The sequence below is a fragment of the Macaca mulatta genome, chromosome 9 (genome assembly GCF_049350105.2).
Source record: "Macaca mulatta isolate MMU2019108-1 chromosome 9, T2T-MMU8v2.0, whole genome shotgun sequence".
Taxonomy (NCBI): Eukaryota; Metazoa; Chordata; class Mammalia; order Primates; family Cercopithecidae; genus Macaca; species Macaca mulatta.
The window spans coordinates 127,212,529-127,235,873 of NC_133414.1; the positions used below are offsets into that span (position 1 = coordinate 127,212,529).

At 39.5% G+C, this 23,345-nt stretch overlaps 1 protein-coding gene across 4 annotated transcripts in view; it reads left to right on the forward strand.

Annotated features, from left to right (window-relative positions):
- The first annotated feature begins 9,103 nt into the window (after window positions 1-9,103).
- ATRNL1 (attractin like 1) overlaps window positions 9,104-23,345 on the forward strand; it is an 831,070-nt gene continuing 816,828 nt past the window's right edge. For all 4 annotated transcript variants that reach the window (XM_002808513.4, XM_015148255.3, XM_015148256.3 and 1 more), the window contains exon 1: window positions 9,104-9,787. In XM_002808513.4, the coding sequence (XP_002808559.3) occupies window positions 9,498-9,787 (290 nt within the window). In that variant the 5' untranslated portion in view covers window positions 9,104-9,497. The remainder of the gene's footprint in view (window positions 9,788-23,345) is intronic.

The following is a 23,345-nucleotide window of genomic DNA, read 5'->3' on the forward strand; positions in this document are numbered from 1 at the left end:
CCTCCTGCTACCTCCATAAAGGATCGTGTCCAGTAATAAAGAACATGACCATAAAACATGTCCTAAAATATCCGCTACCAAGTGGCTCAGATAACTTAATAAATAAAACTGTCACACATGCTTCCTAGTTGTAGGTATAGCATTTTCTGTTTACCCGGAACAAATTTTCCTAGGAAAGTATGCTTCCTTTTCATGTGCAGAGAGACTTTTAGACTACGTTCCGATTTAAAAATGTAAAATGTGGGGATCTTGCTTAAAATCAGCAAGATTCATGTTGACTTTTTTTCCATTTAATTTTAAATTTCACATCAGCTTTTGCAGAGGGGTACGAGTGAGGGACTTAAAATGAGAAGAATCATAAGCCTGGTTTTAATTTACTTGTGTACATTTTCAAAATTACTGTGCTTGGAGTCTTCCAAGACTGATGGTTTTAATAAGTGGACTGTCGTGTTATCGGGATTTGTGGGGTCTGGCTATCATTTGTCAGATATTTTTCTTTTTTTATGTGTGTGCTGTTTTGTGGTTCCTTTTTGTCTCTGAGCTCTTTTCAAGAAAACCTTGTTGCAACCTGATGGCTTTGTCTCTCCTTTGAGAGGGTCCATAATTCTCTTTCATGCTCCTTTCCTTGTAAACATAAACATATTTTCCTGTGTCAGAACCCCAAGCAGCTTTCTAAATGTCAGTATGTTATTGTTCTTATGAATTGTTTATTTTGCTTGGGAGCTTTTGTTTTTTAAGTACTTCCTGTGACTGACTTTTTCTTTAAACAGAGAGCACATGAAACAAACCTCAGTTTAAGGATTATAGAAAATTTTACCTGGTTTATCTACATGTGAGCGATGCCTTATTGTAGCAGTTGTTGGATGTTCTCACAACCAAAACGATCCTGTTTCTCAAAATCAAAAGTGCCTCTCTTTATGTTCAATGACACTTAAAATTGGTTTATTTAGATTTAAGATGATACAACACAATGCAGCGATTCCTATTAAGAGTTACCTTGAGAAATTAGACTAATTTATGACTTCTGAAAATAAAATAATATGACATTTTCTTTTTTGTTACTTGATTCAAATTGAACTTCTGTTCAGTTTAATTCACAGAACTGTATTTTTAAAAAGAGTCCCAGCAACCCCCCGCCCCCTGGCCTTTTATGAAGAAAAGTGCCAGCAAATGATTTCCTGTATGGAACAGAGGAAAGGTCCCTGACCCTTTTATCTTCCTCACGCTCTCATCCCTTTCAACATTATCCCAAGGAGGAGAGAATGGGGAAGTCTATTAGTTGTTTTGCAATAGCTTCAAGAGTTCCAGATTCAGGCACTTCTCAACACATTTTGTCAATCACTGGGCCATGCCCTTTCTTCATTTGTTTCCTTTCCTTTTTCTCACACTCTCTCCTGATTCCATGAGTCCAATTTTCACATCTCTGTTTTCAAGAGAAATACTCTGTTGCTGACTCTGCTTGTCTAATTGCTATTTTTCTTTTTAAAGCATGTCTATTTTATTTCTAGCTCTTCTCTCCATGTTTAAGCAGGAACTGTAATCAGCTAGTTAATATAGCAATATAGCAGATTATATTATTGATAATCTGCTATGTTACAGACTGGGCTGGGCTTTTAATTTATGCCTTTAACCCTTCTGGTGAACTTTCATTTGGTTCTGACTTTTTGGTTCAAGGTTTGTGCTTTGGCTGTTTGGTTTTTGTTTGGTTTACTCCACTACTTACTTATGTGATCTTGGCCAAGTCACTTAACTTTACTGAACCTTAGAAAATAAGAGCTTTGGCTACATCCATCTTTAAAATTATCTCCTCTTCTTCTAGCTCTGTGTGTGTGTGTGTGTGTGTGTGTATTGACCCAAATCCCTTTTAGTAATCCTCCCCTTCACATGAGAATATAATTAATTCTCTACCTAATAATAATTTTTGGTGAACATTAAATATCAAAGTTTGTTTAGTGCTTCATATCATTTACTAGGTGCTTTCATATGTTCTATTTGGACCCTCATCTCAGTCCTAAAATGGATATTGATAGATATTTGACTATAATTTTATGTGTTGGGAAACTAAGGCGCAGAGGTTAATGGATCACTCAAGGGTAACCAGCATATCAACAGCAGAATTAGGAATCAAACCCAGATTTTTATGAGTCTTAGGTGCCATGACTCTCTATTTTATTATGAATGCGCATATTTATTTGTTATTTTTATCTGTCTTAGAATTAATTTTTACTTTTCAATCAATCAAAGAGTACTAAAAGCCTTATAATAAAATGTACATCTCCTGCCCTTCTTTCCTATGCCCCAGAGTAAGAAGCTTTCAAATCTTTTCTTCAATGTAGTGTGATTATACTGCTATTTCTGGATTTATCAATTTGGACATATAATGACTTCTTACTAAAAAATTAGGATTTAACATTACTGTTTCCCTGCTTCTATCTTTTAAAAATAGGTAATTCTAATTTTTGGTTAAATTGATGGTCAGTGTTTACCTTATTATGACTATGTAAGGAGGTATTGATCACATCTTGCACATTTTTTTCTAGTCACAATTGCCTTATTTTGTTCATTTTCTCAAATTCTTATATGTTTATTCTATTTCTTCCCCCAATACTCCAAGATCTGTCACATCTTGTTAATCTTCTTTCCAAAAATCCAAACATTCCAAATACTCCTGTATTAATCAGTTCTCACACTGCTATAAAGAAATATGTAAGACTGGATAAATTACGAAGAATAAGGTTTAATTGGCTTACAGTTCTGTAGGCTGAACAGGAAGCACAGTGGCTTCTGCTTCTGGGGAGGCCTCAGACAACTTAACAATCATGGCAGAAGGGGAAGCAGGCATGTCTTCCATGGCTGAAGCAAGAGGAAGAGAGGAGGCAGGGAGGTGCCACACACTTTTAAACAACCAGATCTCATGATAACTCACTCACTCACAATCACAAGAATAGCACTGTTGGGATGATACTAACCCATTTATGATACCTCCACCCCCATGATCCAATCACCTCCCACTGGGCCCCAACTCCAACACTGGGGATTATAATTCAACATGAGATTTGGTGGGGACAGAGATCCAAATCATATCAACTCATATCTATGATCTTCATGGATACCTTTCTCCCTAGCCCTCTGTTCCAGGTTAGACTGGTTATTCTGTTGGCCTGGGGCACAGCTGTATGCCATCCTGAGATGTCCCTGCACAATTCTCTTCTGTTTTTTTGTCTCTTCCTTTATTCTATTTTCTAGTAGTAGCCTAAAAAAAGGCACACTGGGAGATAAATTTTATAAATGCTTGTGTGTCTTTATCCTCATATCTTGCTGATAAATGTCTTTATCCTCATACTTTACTGATAGCTTGGCTGGGTATAGAATTCTAGGTTGAAAATAATTTTCCCTCATATATCTACTTTTTCCCTTATATCTCAGGTTTGTTGTTGAGAATTTTAATGCGATTCTTATGTCTAATACGTTGCATTTGTCTTTTCCCCCTCAATTTGTGAGTCTTTACTCAGTGTTTTAGGTTGCAGTGGGCCTTTCATCTGAAGGTTCAGTTTAGTTCTGGGAAATTTCCTTATGTTAATACTAGGATGAACTGATATAAACAAATTTTGTCTGCTCCTATATATTTTGTGTATTCTTGAACTCTCACATTAATACATGTATTCATAGTATAAATGCTTAATTTAAAATAGTATATATTAATGAATTCTCTAATTTTCTTAGTTTTTCCTTCATGATAAAGGAGAAACTTTCTTTACCTTTTCTTTATAATTTCTAGGAAATTTCCTACACTTTATTTTCTCAAATTTTATTGCATTTTAAGTTTGGTTACTGTTTATTTATATTTTTATTTCCTGATTGTTCCTTTATCATTTTTTTTTTAAAGAATATCCACCTTTGGGGCCGGGCGCGGTGGCTCAAGCCTGTAATCCCAGCACTTTGGGAGGCCGAGACGGGCGGATCACAAGGTCAGGAGATCGAGACCAGCCTGGCTAATACGGTGAAACCCCGTCTCTACTAAAAAATACAAAAAACTAGCCGGGCGAGGTGGCGGGCGCCTGTAGTCCCAGCTACTCGGGAGGCTGAGGCAGGAGAATGGCGTAGACCTGGGAGGCGGAGCTTGCAGTGAGCTGAGATGCGGCCACTGCACTCCAGCCTGGGTGACAGAGCGAGACTCCGTCTCAAAAAAAAAAAAAAAAAAAAAGAATATCCACTTTTGTTTCATGGTGCACAATCTTTCTGTATCATTTGACTTTGTTTCCTTTAATTTCCTTTTCTTTGTTTTTCTTTTTTGTTTGTTTATATCTTTTATGTCTAGTGAACATTTATTGACCTTATTTAGGAGGAAATTATGGAAAAAGGGATTGGGCAAAGCTTATTGACTATCAGGCTTCACTGTACAGTGATCCAGAAGCTGGATTTTCATGTGGTTGGAAGACGCCAAATGACAGTATCTTTTGTCTTGGAACCATTAAACTTCTGCAGATAAATATCCTTCAGTTTTCTGTCTGAGGGTTATTCATTTGATTACTGATGTTCTGGGAACAGGAGGAAAAGATGACAGGGAAATTTTACCATTCAATAGGTAGATTTTTCACTCAGTCTCTCAAGTTATAGCTGTGTGCCTCACTCCTTCTACTGTGCCTGGTGCTCCAAGTCTAGAGCCTCCAATTCAATTTCCCAAGAGATTAAACCTCTGTCAGGGCTGGGTTTGGGGTAATGTTTAGCTTCTTGGGATGAGAGGGAGACTATGGGGTCCTTATTCTGCTCTTAACCCCTCCCCTTATTTTTATCCTAGAGCCCCACCTCTGGTAGGTGCGGTAACTCTTGCATCTGAGTCCTGAGGCTTTCTGGGTATCTTTGGGAGAAACAGATTTGTTTCTTGTTGTTACTCATCTCTGATGGCGTGTATGTTTTAGTTATTACTTCTCCATTCACTTTCCTCCTTCATTGACACTTCCAAATGCCTTGTCACCTCTCATCTACAAGTTGGCTGTTTTCTCCTTTTCTTTATCATTGTGAGTTTATAACTGAAAAACAAACAAAAAACAAAAAAACAAAACCTTTCCTGTCATGTTGGTAGAGTTTGCAGAGGGAGCAGAGGTAAATGCACATACTTGATCTACTTTATCAGGAAGTCCTAGCCCATATTTTTATTGTATTAGATTTCACAAAAGACAAGTTTCTGCAATTGGCTATTAGCAATCAACTTTTTTTAGTGACAAGACTGAATATTTAGGATTAAAACTTTAAGGATGTTCATTTTATTTCCCAGCTTAAAAAAAAAAAAAAGTAGTAGCCCAGCATAGTGAATTTATAATCTTTGGATTTATTTCCTTGGATTTACTTATAACAATATGTTTGAAATGTGTTAAGTAGAAAAATTGGCAGAAGTGTATGTGTGTGTTTGCAACTGTGACAGCAAGGGAAACCGATAGAAGAAAAGAATGAATCCAAGAGAAAGCAGAATGTTAGATTTTGATTGGGGGGGTGATGGTGGTTCAGATCCATAGCCATATAAACATTTTAAATATCATCAATAATTTTTTAATAAGTACCTAAATTTGATTTTTTTTTTTAACTGTCTAACGTTACAGACCATTCATCATCTGTTAGTGTCGTAAGAATACTGCCCCAGTTTCGCTGCGGGTCCCTTTGAGTGAATGCATTTCTAGCTCTTGAGGCCAGGCTATCTGCAGCTCTCATTATCTTGGTTGCTTTCAGAAGCCTCATATAAGTCAAAGGGCGAACAATAACCAGAGAGCAGAGATTCTTAAATTAAGCAACTGAGAAGAGTCTGCTTTGGTTCATTAGCCCAAATAAGATCTTTTTCTTTTTGAGTAGCAATCAAAAGATATTGAATCTATCATTTCTCTTGTTCTTTTAAAAAATTATTTAAATTTCCTTTAACAGTCTGGTGATATCAGATTTTTGCACATCATATTATAACACCATCATTGAGTAGTATGAATGGAAATGAAACATACACCTCAAAATATCTAATGATCCTGATATAAGGCCAAAGAAAACAAATATTTTCTTATCTTTCCCCTTGGATAAATTTAAATAGATAATTCTTAACAGTTTCATCTACTTCAGTAGAATGAATTTTCCCCCACTATGTCTTTGGAGTAAATTTTCACCTTTTTGCTAGATTTATGACTGCTATTACAAATACTATGAATTATTTTAGTGTGATATAGCGCTTCTAGGAGGCTGACTCTACTTTATTGGAAAAAAAGAAAATATCATGTTGGAGCTTTAAAATTTCTTGATCATGGAAGGTACTGAAATATAAGTCATGATTCTAGGCAAGCTTTGCCATTGAGTTTTTGTGTGACCATTTTAAATCATTTAAGTTTTCTGTGTCTACATTTGTAAAGTATATGACACTCAACTGTATAATGAGCTCACAGTCTAGTGAGCTTGATAGAAGATAAGCTAATCTGGGGTAGAAATCATGCTTTATTCACACTTGTTTTCTCTCGCTTAAATTCATAATAGTAAATGTTGACTAAAAGTGTTTGAGAGAGAAACACAATACAGGGTGAGTGAAAATTCTGAGATCCTTGTGAGAATAATTCATATAAATTTAATATATTCAGCTCGATTCTAAAGGCAATGTTGAGAGGAGGCCTGTGGGGCTGCATGTTCTTCAGTGTAATGTGAAGTACTGAGCTGATTATAGTGGTTATTCAATTAAAAGATATGTATTTTTAAATTGTTATTATACTTTAAGTTCTGGGATACATGTGCAGAACGTGTAGGTTTGTTACATAGGTATACACATGCCATGGTGGTTTGCTGCACCCATCATCCCGTCATCTATATTAGTTATTTCTCCGAATGCTCTCTCTCCCCTAGCCCCCCACCCAACAGGCCCTGGTGTGTGATGTTCCCCTCCCTGTGTCCATGTGTTCTCATTGTTCAACTCCCACTTATGAGTATATTTTTAATGGGAAAGCTCTGCTCAAATACAGGCTACAGTCTGTGACTGAGCTGTGATCTCTCTTGTCAAAGGGACTACAGCGCACCCTTTGAATTACCTTCACACTCACTGACGGTTTTAAGAGCTTGGTCACTTTCCCCACGCCTGAAAGCAACTCTACCTTAGATGTGAGAAAGATGCGGCTGACTTTGGCTGGCAGATGGAGAAGAATGGAAAAGCAGCAGACAATGTTCATGCATGGCTGACACTAGAAAGAATTCTGGATTTCACAGTCATTGAAATGAAAAGATGTGATCCAGAACAGGATCTTCCTTTTAACTGGTGTCTGCAGTGTTCTCTCCTCTGCTTCTTCACTCATTTCAGGAAGTCTCTAAGGGGCAGCCTGATGTGGAAAAGATGTTAAGGGAAGAAGGGGGCATCCTAATTCTAGGTTTGATAAGGACATTTTTGGTACTGGTAAAACCCTGAAATTATGGAAATTATAATTTGTTCTGTATGCCAATGAGAATCATGGTTTTCCTTTTGCTTTTTTCCTTGCGAAGGAGCCAACTCCTTCTGGATCTTTGTTTTTATTTTTTCCTCTTTAAGTCACTGCTGAGGTATTTGTAAACCAAGCCAGCACGTATATTTTATTCACCAAAGGAAGAACAAAGCATCTGCTAACAGAAGCAGTGGAAAAAGCAAAGCAGTCAGAGGCCTCGTGTCTAAAGCTCAGTTCATTACTCCTAATCTGCCATTGGCCAATATTTCAACCTTTCTGAGTTGCTCTTTTTTATCTGCAAAATGGGGTTAATGGAGGATTTCATCTGCAAGTGGGGATAAGAGACATGAAAAGAACTGACGCGAAATAAACACGAGTTGAATCCTAACAATAATATTTTGACTGTGTAGTTACAACAAACTTTTCTTTCTTTTTTTTTTTTTTCCTGTGAGAAATGCCTTTGGTGGATTTCGAGTTCTTTTTTCATACTGCCTGTTCTTTGGTGGGACTCCAGCAACATTGCTGTAACTCGAGGATATATGGCTACAATGTGTGTTTGGCTTCCTTTCTCAAGGGGGTCAAATAAAAAGGCAACTGTTTAGAGAAGGTACAAAAAGTACAAAACAAAAATCTCAGAATATGCCAGCCAATCTTGGAAAGTCATCTGAAAAAAAAAAGTGCTGCTGAGGAAGGAAAACGGCTCTTTCCTGGTCATCACTTCTGCTCTTCTGAAAAAAAAGCCCCGATGCTGCAATATTTTTCAAGGCAGAATATCGTCCCAGATGGAGGAGAGAGCACTGACAAGCAGAAAAGGAGAGACGTGGGGTTTTGAGGCAGCATCTGCAAGGGGTGGGGAGCGCGGGGCTCCGAGCCTCGCAGTTCTTTGTTGGGGGCGGGGGCCTCGTTATTTCCGAGGCAGCAATGGCTCCCCCTCGGAGGTCCCTCCGCAGAGACCGCCTCGCGCCTCTCGCCGTCCCCAATCCCCGCCCCTCCCAGCCCTCGCTGACCCCACAACGTGGTCGGACTGCGGTGCCTTTAAGGCTTTTGCCTGCTGCACATGCTCAGCTCTTTGTGTGTTGTTGGAGTTTTTCTCTCTTAAGAGAAAAAGAAGAAATAGGCAGGAGGATGGGGCGGAAGAAGGGGGAAGCGCTAGGGAAAAAGCGCTGCACTTTTGCAGCTGCAGACGGCGGACAGGAAGGGCTTCTTTTCTGCTGAAGCTGCGAAGCCCGTGTCGATCTCTCATTTGTGGGACTCCGGGGACGCGGGGTGCGAGTGGGGCCAGGGTGCCCGCACGGGCCGGGGGGACGGGCACGCGGGCCACACCTGGGGGGCCTGTCTCCCGTCAGCGCGCGGGCCAGGCGGGGTGGGCACGCGCGGGGGGAGTCCCCGGTCCCTGTCAGGGGCGGGGCGAGACCAAGGCGCCGGGCCTGTGGGGGGGAGTGTAGGCGCGCGCGAGGGCGGGGGGCGGCCCCACGCATCGCCGGCTCCAGGCGCTGCCGCCGCTGCGGGCTCGAGGCACCGGAGACAGAATGACTGCTGGGGCGCCGCTGGCCGCCGGGCGGGCGAGGCGGGGCTGACCGCCACCTCCCCGATCGCCCCCTTCCGCGTTGGGCGCGCCCACTTCGGGGCTCCCGCTCGGCCCCCGCCCTCCCGGGCGCGCGGCGCTCGGAGCCGAGGCAGTTGGCGCGGGCCGCGGGCGAGGCGGGGCCGCTCGCGGGGTCCCCTCCTCCTCCTGGTCAGGTCCCCTCAGGAGCGCCGGGCGCAGTGTGCGCCTCCCGCTCCCAGTCTCCGGCCCGGCCCGGGACGCCGCGGGTGTGGGGCCGGCCCGCTAAGGACAAGGTCAGGATACTGGGTGGCGGCGATGCCCGAGTGCGACTGGAGGCAGCCGAGCGGAGGCGACGGCGGTTGGGATCTGTCCCTCCTGACCGGGGAGCGGGACTGGGACGGGCGCCGGTGAGGAGGAGGAGAAGCGGCGGCGGAGAGGTTTTCTGCGGCCGGAATTTCCCTCAACTGCATCCCTGTCGGCGCCCGCGAGCGCAGTCTCGCCGGGCAGGGGCGCCGGGGAAGATGGAGACTGGGGGCCGGGCCCGCACTGGTGCCCCGCAGCCGGCGACCCCGGGGCTGTGGAGGGCTCGGCCGGCGGGCGGCGGCGGGGGCGCCTCCTCCTGGCTGCTGGACGGGAACAGCTGGCTGCTGTGCTATGGCTTCCTCTACCTGGCGCTCTACGCGCAGGTGTCCCAGTCCAAGCCGTGCGAGAGGACCGGCTCCTGCTTCTCTGGCCGCTGTGTCAACTCCACCTGCCTCTGCGACCCGGGCTGGGTGGGGGACCAGTGCCAGCACTGCCAGGGCAGGTTCAAGTAAGTGCCTTCGCCAGACCCCGAACCTCCAGCCCTGCCTCGCTCCCGTCGCGGCCTACCCCGCCCCCGTCGCGGCCTCGGATCCCCTGGCAGGGAGTGAACCGCAGCGCGCGGCGGTAGCGGGCGGGAGTGGGGCCCGCGCCGCGCCCCCTCCAGCCCCGGGGCGCCCCGGGAGCGCTCGGGCCCGCGCGGGAGTCCTGACCGACGGGAGCTAAGCCTTTCTCGAGCGTTCCAGATGTCCGCAGCGACTTCTGATCCGCTGCTCAGCACGAACATTTTCACAATCTGTTACGATGCCCAGCACCATTTTCTTAGGAGTATATTTTAAAATCGGAAATTATCTAAGTTACTCATGAAATACATGCGCATTGTGAAAAATTCACAAAAGTGTAAAGGTTCAGTTATGATCCACCAGTACCTCTGTCTTCCCCTATCCTCCTCTTCTCTCTGGAGGTGACCCCTTCTAACATTTATTTAGTCATCATAGTGATCTTAATAAGTAGAGTTTATGATGGGCTTGCTAAGTGCCAGACACTCTTCTAAGCGCTTCATGTCGATTTTCTCATTCATTCCTTACAACTCTATGACTTGCTGAATTATTATGCTGGATTTACGGAGAGAAATCGAGGCGATACATTTAAGTAACTTGGCCAGGATTACACAGTAGTAAGGGCCGAGGTATGATTCCAAATCAGCTGGCACATGCTGGAGCCAGTACACACTCCAGAATGTGTACTTTTAACGAATTTGCTGTGTTGAATTTGCTGGGACAATCTTGAATTGAGAAATACAAAGGTTACTTTAGGTTAGATAGAAGGATGAAATACTCGGACGTTTTTATGTGGTGAGGATAATGGATTTTTTTCTAATCGGTTAATTTACTATCAGCTTTTGTGCGGGAACATCGCTTTGGCTTATCTGAAGCTCAAGGAGCCTAAGAAGTTTGCTTCGCTAAGGTGAAGGTACTTTCTTCGTACTGGTTGATGTTTATTACATTCTTGCCTGATAAAAAAAGCAATGGGTCAGTGTAGGGGAGTAGCAAAAGTCAGTTAACGTTGGGGCAGGATTCTAACAACATGCGGGTAACAGTCATTAAGAAAGTCAACTTCTTAGTCTTCTAGATACTTAATATGAAGTTTGCTGGCTGGTTTGTGGCTCTTGAATATTGTAGATTACTGATACTGTTAGGCTGATAGCCAAAATCTAGGTGAAATTTCTCTTGGGCTCTAGGGCAAAGGTAAGACTGGTTCACCTTATTAATGTATTCTAGGACTATTTCCTGGAGTTGTAAACACAGCATATTTCCTTTTTTTTTTTTCTTTAAAAAAAAACTGTTGCTGATTAAAATAAATGTTCCTTAAAACTCAATGTAAAAATGTATATTTTTAAAATGGCACTTTAAAATTTTAGGTAGTCTATGATTTAAATTAACTAGTAGGTTTTGGAAGTGAAATCTTAAAGTGAAGTTTTATGAAATTTATGCAATAGGTTGAAATTTTTCTAGGGTTTATACTTTAAAGTTAGTATGTAATGTAGTTTTAAAAATACTTTTTAAAAAATTAGGAGAGATGCTGATTAAAAGTTTAAAAAGTGTTTCAAGATGAGGAAAGAGATCTTACTAAATTCTGCTTGTTAGTTGCTTTTTTTTTGCTTGTGTTCTTAAACGTTTGCTATGACACAGTAGCATTCAGCGTCTTTTCCTAGCAAGAGAGAATTTTGAACATAAAAAATGGTCATCAGCAGTGAAAAAGCCTCATCCATTTTTTACATTTTTTTTTACATAAATAGGGAGAGTGCCTGATTTATATGTAATTTAGGGATATTGGCCTTTGTGTGGGTGGGTTTGCTCCGTTTGTCTAGAGAGGACAAAAATTCCTGCAGTCCTGAGAAGCTTCATATTTAGAATACATTTTAAAGTAGCAGAACTTGTTAATCAGCTGGATCAGCAGCCTCTGACCTCACTAGCAGATGTCATCCCAGTTAAAAAGATCACAGATCAAGTTAAAACTAGCTTAAATAACATTGAGAGGTGGTGTTCATAAACAAAATACATTAGTGAGTAGAAGAATAGATATTTGATGTAGATATTGTTAAATAATGATAAATCTTGAGCTAATCATTTGAGTATTCGTCATTTCCTTGGAAGCTATTATTTCCTAGGACTCATTGTACTCTACTGGGTAAATGCTTTTGCATTTCTCTGTGGAATACAAGCTATTAATTAGAATAAATATAACTGGTGTAACTATCTGTGTTTTATTATGTATACTCTTAGGGATAAAGAACGCATTGGTATTTAATGTTAAAGCGAAGGATTATATTTAGTAGAAAATAATTGTTCTTGGTAAAGTACATGCAAATAAACCTATGAAAGGTTTATTTGAAGATAGTAGCTTGTTTTACCTGGCATTTGAAGTAATAACACAGTGGGAAAGACTTTAACTAGAAAATCTCACTTCACTAATTATCTTGAAAATCTTTTTCTAAACTAAAGTATAGCAACCTTACAAACAGACATCAAAAATGATTGATCAATCTTGGTAAGCAGGTGTCAAAATTAATTGGTTGGCTCCATGGTAACTTAGCTTTTTTTCTACTATAGGGATTTCGCCAGGGAATAAAAGTGTTCTTCAAATGCTTCTTGAGGATAGAAGATTGATAGTTGGGGGAAGAAATACAGAAGCAAATATAGTATCAAAAGTGGTACTTCAGTTCTCTTAGCATTGATTCCAGTCTTCTGTTTCCATTTGAAAAGAATAAAGTACTCAGAATAACAAGTCATTTCTTCCTTACACAGGTAAAACAAAAGGAACATTGATTTTTCAGTCAAAGCTAGACTAAAGGATTTGGGATTGAGAATAGGAAAATATATTTGAAGTATAATAAAGATACAGACTGTAATTCAAATCGTATTTATTTGAATAGTTCAGTGTAATGTTAAGCAAGAAAATATTTTGCTATAATCTATTTGAATGACATTCTCTATTAGAAGGCAGTTCTTGAGAATTAATTTTGTAGAGTAGTTGAGATTTATGTAAATTTATATAAATATAAAGAGTATTGCTCTTTATATTAGTCAAATATTAAGGGGTATATTTTTACCCCTCTTAGGTTAGTCAAATTTGGATACTTCATTTCACACATTTAAAATGGAAGTATGCTGGGTGCTGTGGCTCAGGCCTGTAATCCCAGCACTTTGGGAGGCCAAGATGGGAGGATCCCTTGAGCCCAGAAGTTTGAGACCAGCCTGGGCAAGATAGTGAGACCTCATCTCTACAAAAAATGTTAAAAAAGTAGCTGGGCATGGTGGCACACATCTGTGGTCACAGCTACAAGAGAGAGTGAGGCGGGAGGATTACTTGAACCCAGGAGGTTGAGGCTGCAGTGAGCTGTAATCGTGCCACTGCGCTGCAGCCTGGGTATCAGAGCAAGACTTCTCAAAATTTTATATATACATATATGAAGCATTCTATTTGTAGCTGCAGCAAAATGAAGATATAATGATATAATGTCAGGAATTAGGTTGTTATTGTAAACAAAAAGGGGCAGAATTAAGTGTGTGAACTCTTCCCCCAAGCTGTTAAAAATATATGCATATGGTCTGGCGTGGTGTCTCATGCCTGTAATCCCAATGCTTTGGGAGGCCGAGGCGGCTGGATCCTGAGGTAGGAGATCGAGACCATCCTAGCTAACATGGTGAAACCCCATCTCTACTAAACCTACAGAAATTAGCGGGGTGTGATGGCATGCGTCTGTAGTCCCAGTTACTCAGGAGGCTGAGGCAGGAGAATCACTTGGACCCAGGAGGTGGAGGTTGCAGTGAGCATCGATCGTGCCACTGCACTTCAGCCTGGCCAACAGAGTGAGACTCTGTCTCAAAACAAAAAAACAAAAAACAAAAACAAAACAAAACATATATATGCATATGTAAATACATATATACTTGGAATCCTTTTTACTTGTAAGGAAACTGACAGTAACTATAAACTTAAACTGAATGTTCCCTGTCCCTAAGACTTCCTTATTTCAAAGTTTTATTCTAATGGATAATTTATATCCATGGATTATATTTACATTATTAAAGTATATAATCATACAGTAGGAATTTAAAATAATTTAAATTGAGTGTTTCTTAGATTCTAAATTGATAAGGTAAGTTACTTGTAGTAGCATGGTTTTCAAGAACACGTGTCTGCATGATTTGGCCCCTTTAGCTGATTCGACTCACGCTTCCCTGCCCTGACTGGTCTTTTAAAGTTCCTTGAAAGTGTCACATTCTTTTTGGCCTCAGTGCATTTTATACACAGTTACTTCTGTGAACTCTTCCCTCTCTGGTCTTTGCTTGGATGATTATTGATCATCCTTCTAATCTTACCTTAAATACTAGTTTCTAAAGGAGGCTTGTCTGACTCTTCACACTGGGTTACCCCTTATATACTGCCCTGATAACACTATTTTTCCATCTTAGTATTGTCAAAAATGAGGTGTTTAATTATAATGTTGATAGTTATTTCAACAAAATTTTTAAGAGATTGAGGTATAATTGTCAAAATAAACAGCACAATTTAAAATGTACAACTTATTTATTTAAATTGTACAATTTGATAAGTTTTGTCATATGTATTTGCATTTGAAACTATCACCACAATCAAAATCATAAAAATATCAATCACACTAGAAAGTTTCCATATGTTTCCCTTGTAAACCCTCCCTTTTCCAGTTGCCTATGCCTGTCCCCGGGCAACTATTGATCTGCTTTCTCTCACTATAGATTTGTTGGCATTTTCTAGAACTTTTTGTAAATAGAATCATACATTATATACTTCTTTTTTGTCTGACTTCTTTTACACAGCATGTTTATTTTGAGAGTCAATCACGGTGTATTAGTAGTTTATTCTACTGCTAAATAGTGTTCCAGTGTCTGGATACACCATAATTTGTTTATCCATTCAACTGCAGAGGGACATTTGGATTGTTTCAAATTTTTGGCTGTTCCTTTTAAAGCTGCTATGAAGTTTCATGTGGAAGTCTATCTTTGTATGGATATATGCTTTCCTTTCTCTTGGGGAAATACCTGAGAATGGCTGGATCATATGGCAAATATATATGTAACCGTTAAAGAAACTGACAAACTGTTTTCCAAAGTAGTTGTATCATTTATGTTCCCATCAGCAGTGAGTCTGTTCTATCTAGTTAATTTCACATCCATACCAATACTTGGTATGGTTTTTTAAATTTTTGTGATTCTAATAAGTGAATGGTATGTTATTGGGTTTTAATTTGCATTTCCCTAATGACTAATGATATTGAGTATCTTCTCATGTGCTTACTTGCCATCTGTATATCTTCTTTAATAGGCATCTATTCAAATCTTTTGCATGTTAAAAAATTTTCTTACAGATTTTTGTGAGTTCTTTACATTTTCTGGATTACTAGCTTCTTATGAGCTATATCATTTGCATATATTTTCTACCAGTCTGGGGCTTGTCTATGAAAACACAATGAAAAGAGAATGAAGTCTCTTGACAGTATTTTTCAAAGAATCTAAGTTTTAAATTGATTAATTCCAGTTTACCATTTTTTTCTTTTATGGATTATGCTTTTCATGTTGTGCCTAAGAAAACTTTGCCTAGGCTGGGTATTGTGGCTTGTGTGTGTAATCCCAGCACTTTGGGAGCCTGAGACAGGAGGATCACTTGAGTCTAGGAGTTTGAGACCAGCATGGGAAACAACGCAAGACTGTGCCTCTACAAAAACATTTGAAAAATTAGCTTGCGTGGCGGTGTGCCTATTTAGCCTAGCTACTTGGAAGGCTGAGATGGGAGGATCACTTGAACACAGGAATTGGAGGCTGCAGTGAGCTGAGCTGGGATTGTGTCACCATACTCCAGCCTGGGCAACACAGCAAGACCCTGTCTTTAAAAAATAAAAAAAATAAAAATAAAAATAAAAAAATAAAAAAGAAAACTGCCTAAACCAAGTTGATAAAGATTTTCTTTATTTTTCTTTTCTCTAGAAGTTTTGTAGTTTTAGATTTTACATTTAGATTTATGGTCCATTTTAAGTTAATTTCTATATATGGGGAGAGGTATGGAACTAATTTCAGTTTTTTGACATATAGGTATTTGTTTTAGCACTATTTGTTGAAAAGAGTATTCTTTCTCTGTTAAAGTAGCTTTGTACCTTTGTTGAAACCATTCATAAATTTGTGTTTCTATTTCTGAGCTCTGCTTTGTTTCTTGATCTCTTTGTCTGTTTGTATATCAGTACAACAATGTCTTGATTATTGTTTCTTTGTAAGTTTTGAATTCAGGGAGTGTTTTTCAGTTTTGTTATTTTCCAGTTATTTTGGCTACTCTGAGTCCTTTGTATTTCCATATGAATTTTAGAGTCAGCTTGTCAGTTTCTATAAAAAACCTACTAGGATTTTGTTTGTAATTATGTTGAGTCTATAGATCAGTTTTGGGGAAAATGAATACCTTGTCAATATTGAGTTTCCTAACATGGTAGATCTGTTTATTTCTTTAGTTCTTTAATCTGTCAGCAGTGTTTTTAAATTTTCAGTGAATAGGTGTTGCAGCTCTTTTGTCAGATTTTTCCCTAAGTACTTAATATTTTTGGATACTATTGTAAATGGCATTTTTTAAACTTTCAGTTTCGATGGTTGCTCTCATACTGAAATACAACTGATTTTTGTATGTTTGATTTTTTTATCTTGCAATCTTGCCAAACTTACTTGTAGATTTTTGTAGATTCCTCATGGTTTTCTACTTAGGTGGTTATATTGTTTACAGATAAAGATATGTTGACTCCTTTTTTTGCAGTCTAGATGCCTTTTTTTTTTCTTGCCTTATTTCACTGGCCAGAACCTCTATTACAGTGGTGAATAGAGGTGATGAGAGTAGTCAATCTTACTCATGATTTAGGGGGAGATATTTGATCTTTAACCATGAAGTATGATGTTATCTGTAAGTTTTTTTTTTTTTTAGATGCCTTTTATCACATTGAGAAAGTTCCCTTCTATTCCTACTTTGCCAAGAGTTTTTGCCAGTGATGGAAACTGGATTGTATTAAATGCATTTTCTGTGTCTGTTGAGATAATCATATGATTTTTTCAAGTTTGTTAACATGGTGAATTATGTATATACCTTTTGAATGTTAAACCAACCTTACATTCCTATAAACTTCCTCTGACACAATATGCTTTCCTTTTTGTTTTAGGTTGGATTTGGTTTGTTAAAGTTTTATTTATAATTTTTGTATCTGTGTTCATGAGAGATATTAGTCTGCACTTGTCTTATAATATATGACTAGTTTTGGTGACAAGATAATGCTGGCCTCCTATAACGAACCCCATGGGACTCTTGATCATTTGCTGGAAGAGTTTTTATGGAATTGGGATTATTTTTTCATTAGTGTTTGGTGGAATTCACCATTGAAGCCCTCTAGGCCTAAAGTTTTCTTTAACTCCAAATTTGACTTTTATTAATATAAATTCAACTTATTTAATATACAGAGGCTATATGACTAGAATCCTTTAAAATTTATTGGCCAGAATATTGTCTATCTTGGTATTTTTTTGTGCGTGTGAAAAGATGGAGTGTTGTATACATTTCAGTTAGTTCAACTTGGTTGATAGTCTTGTTCAAGTCTTCTACAACCATTCTGATTTTCTGTCTGTTTTTACCACTTATTGAGAGAAAGGTATCTTCAGTTATAGTTTTGTATTTACCTGTTTGTCCCTACAGTCTTATCTGTTTATCCTTCATGTATTTTGAAACTATGTTATTAGGTGCATAAAATTTTGGATTATGTCCTCCTGATAAACAGAGCCTTTATCATTATCCAATGACCATTTGTTGAAAAGACTATCCTTTTTTCATTAATGTCTTTGCACCTTTATTGAAAGTTAATTGGACATCTTTATGTATATTTATTTTTTGACTCTTTTCTGTTCCATTGATCTATATCTCTATCCTTTTGCAAATTCCTCACTTACTTTATTAGTGTATGTGTGTGTGTATATGTATATATATTTGAGACGGAGTCTCACTCTGTTGCCCAGGCTGGAGTGCAGTGGCGTGATATCGGCTCACTGCCATCTCGCTTCCCGAGTTCAAGTGGTTCTCCTGCCTCAGCCTCCTGAGCAGCTGGGATTACAAGTACGTGCCACCACACCTGGCTAATTTTTGTATTTTTGGTAGAGATGAGGTTTTGCCATGTTGGCCAGGCTGGTCTCTAACTCTTGACCTCAGGTAATCCACCCACCTTGGCCTCCCAAAATGCTGGGATTAGTATATTTTTACAGTAAATCTTGAAGTTAGATAACGAGATTCCCCCAACTTTATTTTTATTTTTGAAAATTTACTTGGTTCATTTTGTTTTTCATACACGTTTTAGAACAATTTGTCAATTAAAAAAGTCTTGCTGGGATTTTTATTGAGATTGTGTTGACTCAGTAAGTCATTTTGAGGAGAATTGACGTGTAAACAATATCGAATTATCTCGTTCTTCATTGCAGTATGTTTTTTCATCTATTTGGGTTTTCATTGATTTTTTTACAACATTTTTTGTAGTTATCAGATACAGATTCTGGGTATATATTTTTAGTTAGGTTTTTTTTTTGTTTGTTTTTGTTTTTGTTTTTTTTTTTTGAGATGGAGTTGTGCTCTGTCACTCAGACTGGAGTGCAATGGCATGATCTTGGCTCGCTGCAACCTCCGTCTCCTGGGTTCAAGCGATTCTCGTGTCTCAACCTCCTGAGTAGCTGGGATTATAGGTGCCTGTCATCACGCCTGGCTAATTTTTTGTATTTTTAGTAGAGATGGGGTTTCACCATGTTGGCCAGGCTGGTCTTGAACTTCTGACCTCAGGCAATCTGCCTGCCTCAGCCTCCCAAAGTGCTGGGATTACAGATGTGAGCCACTGCACCTGGCCATATTTTTCGATTTTATACCAAAGTATTTTATGTTCTTTGAGGCTGTTGTAGTTGGCAGTATTTCTTTTAATTTCAATTTCCAGTCTGTAGACTTTAAAAACATAATAAGGGAAGATTATACATGACTTTATGCCCATAAATTTGAAATAAATGAAATGGACCAATTCCCTGTATCATACAGATTAACAAAAGTCACTCATGAGGAGGTAAATGAAAAGAATATTTCTATGTCTGTTGCGTAAATTGAATTCAAATTGCAAAACTTCATACAAGGAAAATGTCAGGCTCAGATGGCATCACTGGTAAATTTTACCAAATGTTTAAGAAACAAGTAATACTAATTCTAGGCAAGTTTTTCTAGAAAACAGAATAAGAGAGAATACTTTGTAACTTATTTTGCAAGGCTGGCATTACCATGATAAGAAAACCAAAAAAAGATATTACCGGGAAAGAGCAGTAACTCTTATGAACACAGAGGCAAAAATCTTTAACAAAGTATTAGCAAATCATATCCAGCAATACATAAAAAACATAATACATTGTGACCAAGTATGGCTTATCCCAGTAGTACAAGGCTGACTAAACATTTGGAAATCTTTCTTTGGTGATATTTCCTCTCTCATATCTCTTTATTTTTTATATTTGTGGTTACATTATAGCTGTATGTATTTATGGGATACATGAGATATTTTGATACAGGTATACAATGCCTAATAACCACATCAGGGTAAATAGGGTATTCATCACCTCAAGCATTTATCCTTTCTTTGTGTTATACACAATTCATACTAATTATACTTTTTACCCATTAACCATCCCCATTTCCCCCGCCCCAATACCTTTCCCAGCCTCAGGTAACATCCTTCTACTCTCTATCTCCATGAATTCAATTGTTTTAATTTTTAGCTCCCAGAAATAACTGAGAACATGTAATGTTTGTCTTTCTGTGCCTGGCTTATTTCATGTAATGTAATGACCTCCACTTCCATCCATGTTGTTGTGAATGGCAGGATATCATTCTTTTTTATGGCTGAATAGTACTCCCTTGTGTATATGTACCACATTTTATTTATCCATTCATTTGTTGATGGACACTTAGGTTGCTTCCAAATTTTGACTATTGTGAATACAGCTGCAGCAAACATTGAAGTACAGCTGTCTCTTCAATATACTGATTTCCTTTCTTTTAGGTATATACTTCGCAGTGGGATTGCTGAATCATGTGGTAGCTCTATTTTTAATTTTTTGAGGAACCTGCAAACTGCTCTCCATAGTAGTTATACTAGTTTACCTTCCCACCAATAGTGTAAGAGGGTTCCCTTTTCTCTATATCCTTGCCAGCATTTGTTTTTGCCTGCCTTTTGGATATGAGCTATTTAACTGGAGTGAGATGATATCTCAGTGTAGTTTTGATTTTCATTTCTTTGATGATCAGTGATGTTGAGCACCTTTTAATATACTTTTTGACATTGGTATGTCTTCTTTTGAGAAATGTCTATTCAGATCCTTTGTATATTTTTGAATTGGATTACTAGATTTTTTTTCTTATAGTGTTGTTTGAGCTTATTATATATTCTGGTTATTAATCCCTTGTCAGAATGATAGTTTGCAAATATTTTCTTCCCTTCTGTGGATTGTCTCTTCATGTTGTTGAGTGTTTCCTTTGCTGTGCAGAAACGTTTTAACTCGATGTGATCCCATTTATCCCTTTTTGCTTTGGTTGCCTGTGCTTGTGGGGTACTACTCAATAAATCTTTGCCTAGTCTCCAGGTGTCCTGGAGAGTTTTCCCGATGTTGTAGTAGTTTCATAGTTTGAGGTCTTAGATTTCTAAGTCTTTAATTGTTTATTGTATATGGTGAGATATAGGGGTCCAGCTTCATTATTCTTCATATAGATATCCAGTATTCCCAGCAGAATTTATTGAGGAGACTATTACTTCCCCAGTATATGTGCTTGACACTTTTGTCAAAAATAAGTTCACTGTAAGTATGTATTTATTCTGGGTTCCCTATTCTGTAATTGTTCTATGTATCTTTTTTTGCTGCTTTGGTTACTATAGCTCTGTGGTATAATTTAAAGTCAGGTAATATGATAGTTCCAGTATTGTTCTTTTTGCTCAGAATGGCTTTGGCTATTCTGGGTCTTTTTGGTTCTGCATAAATTTTAGGATTTTTTTTTCTATTTCTGTGAAAAATGTCTTTGGCATTTTGATAGGGATTGCATTGAATCTGTAGATTGCTTTGGATAGTATGGACATTTTAACAATATTGATTCTTCCAATCCATGAGCATGAAATACTCCATTTTTTTGGTGCCTTCTTCAATTTCTTTGATTTTTCCCCAGCCTAGAGATTTGTGGAACTTGGAACTTCAGAGAGATGATTTAAGGTATCTGGTAGAATAAATTTCTAAGCAGCAAAGCATTCAAAATGTGACTTGGGTGCTGTTAAAGGCATTCCATTCTAAAAGGGAAACAGAGCATAAAAGTTTGGAAAATGTGCAGCCTGACAATAAGATAGAAAAGAAAATCCCATTTTCTGAGGAGAGATTTAAGCCAGCTGCAGAAATTTGCGCGAGTAATGAGAAGCCAAATATTAATTCCCAAGACAATGGGGAAAATGTCCCCAGGGCATGTCAGAGGCCTTCAGGGCAGCCCCTCTCATCACAGGCCTTGAGGCATAGGAGGAAAAAATGGTTTTGTGGGTCGGGCCTAGGGTTCCTATGCTGTATGCAGCCTAGGGACTTGGTGTCCTGTGTCCCAGCTGCTCTAGCTATGACTAAAAGGGGCCAAGGTGTAGTTCAGGCTGTGGCTTCAGAGGGTGCAAGCCCCAAGCCTTGGCAGCTTCCACGTGATATTGAGCCTGTGAGTGCACAGGAGTCAAGAATTGAGGTTTGGGAACCTCTGTCTACATTTCAGAAGATGTGTGGAAATGCCTGGATGTCCAGGTAAAAGTTTGCTTTGGGGTGGGACTCTCATGGAGAACCTCTGTAGGTCAGTGTGGAAGGGAAATGTGGAGTTGGAACCCCCACACAGAGTCCCTACTGGAACATCGCCTGGTGGAGCTGTGAGAAGAGGGCCACTGTCCTGCAGACCCCAGAACCATAAATGCGCCTACAGCTTGCACTGTGTGCCTGGAAAAGCCACAGATGTTCAATGCCAGCCCATGAAAGCAGCCAGGATGAGGCTGTACTCTGCAAAGCCACAGGGTCGGAGCTGCCCAAGACCATGGGAACCCACCTCTTGCATCAGCGTGACCTAGATGTGAGACCTGGAGTCAGAGGAGATCATTTTGAGGCTTTAAAATTTGACTACCCTGTTGGATTTTGGACTTGCATGGGCCCTATAACCCCTTGTTTTGGCCAATTTCTCCCATTTGGAATGGCTGTATTTATCCAATACCTATACCCCTGTTGTATCTAGGAAGTAACTAGCTTGCTTTTGATTTTACAGGCTCATAGATGGAAAAAACTTGCCTTGTTTCAGATGAGACCTTGGAGGTGCTGAAATGAGTTAAGACTTTGGGAAAGCATCATTTGTTGTGAAATGTGAGGATATGAGATTTGGAGGGGCCAGGGGCAGAATGATATGGTTTGGCTGTGTTCCCTTTCAAATCTCAATTTGAATTGTATCTCCTAGAATTCCGATGTGTTATGTGAAGGAATTACCCAGCAGGAGGTAATTGAATCATGGGGAGTGGTCTTTCCCGTGGTATTCTCGTGATAGTGAATAAGTCTCACAAGACCTGATGGGTTTATCAGGGGTTTCTACTTTTGCTTCTTCCTCATTTTTCTCTTGCTGCCACCATGTAAAAAGTGCCTTTCGCCTCCCACCATGATTCTGAGGCCTCCCCAGCCACGTGGAACTGTAAGTCTGGTTAAATCTCGTGTTCTTCCCAGTTTTGGGTGTGTCTTTATCAGCAGTGTGAAAATGGACTAATACACTTGGTAATTTATAATTATAGAGATATATTGGCTCATGATTCTGGAGGCTGGGAAATCTAAGAGGCTGACATCTTGTAAGGGCTTTCTTGCTGTATCATCCTGTGGCAGAGGGTAAATAGAGGGTCAAGGGGTAGGCAAAAGCATTCAAATCTCATCCTTTTATAAGGAACCCATTCCCCTGAGAATGAACTCACTCTTGGGGTAGCAGCGTTAGTGCCCTCGTGGTCTAATCACCTCCTATTACGCCCCACCTCTCAACACTAATCCAGAGTCTTAACTCAGTCCAGCACCAACTCAAAAGTCTGAAGTCTAGGGTCTCTTCTAAATCAGATATGGGTGAGATTCAAGACACAGTTCATCCTGGGGCAAATTCCCTTCTAGCTGTGAGCCTGTGAAATCAAAACAAGTTGCCTACTTCCAGAGTACAATGGTGAGACAGGTATAGGGTATACATTCCTGTTCCAAAAGAAAAAAAAGGAGTAACAGACCCCAAATAAGTCCAGAACCCAACAGAACAAACAATGTTAAATCTGAAAGCTAGAGAATTATCTTTTTATGACTTCATATTTTACCTTCTGGGCACACTGGGATGAGGATTGGGCCCCCAAGACCTCGGGCAGCCCAGCCCTTAGGCTTTGCTGGGTTGAGCCTACATAGCAGCTCTCATGGGTTGGAGGC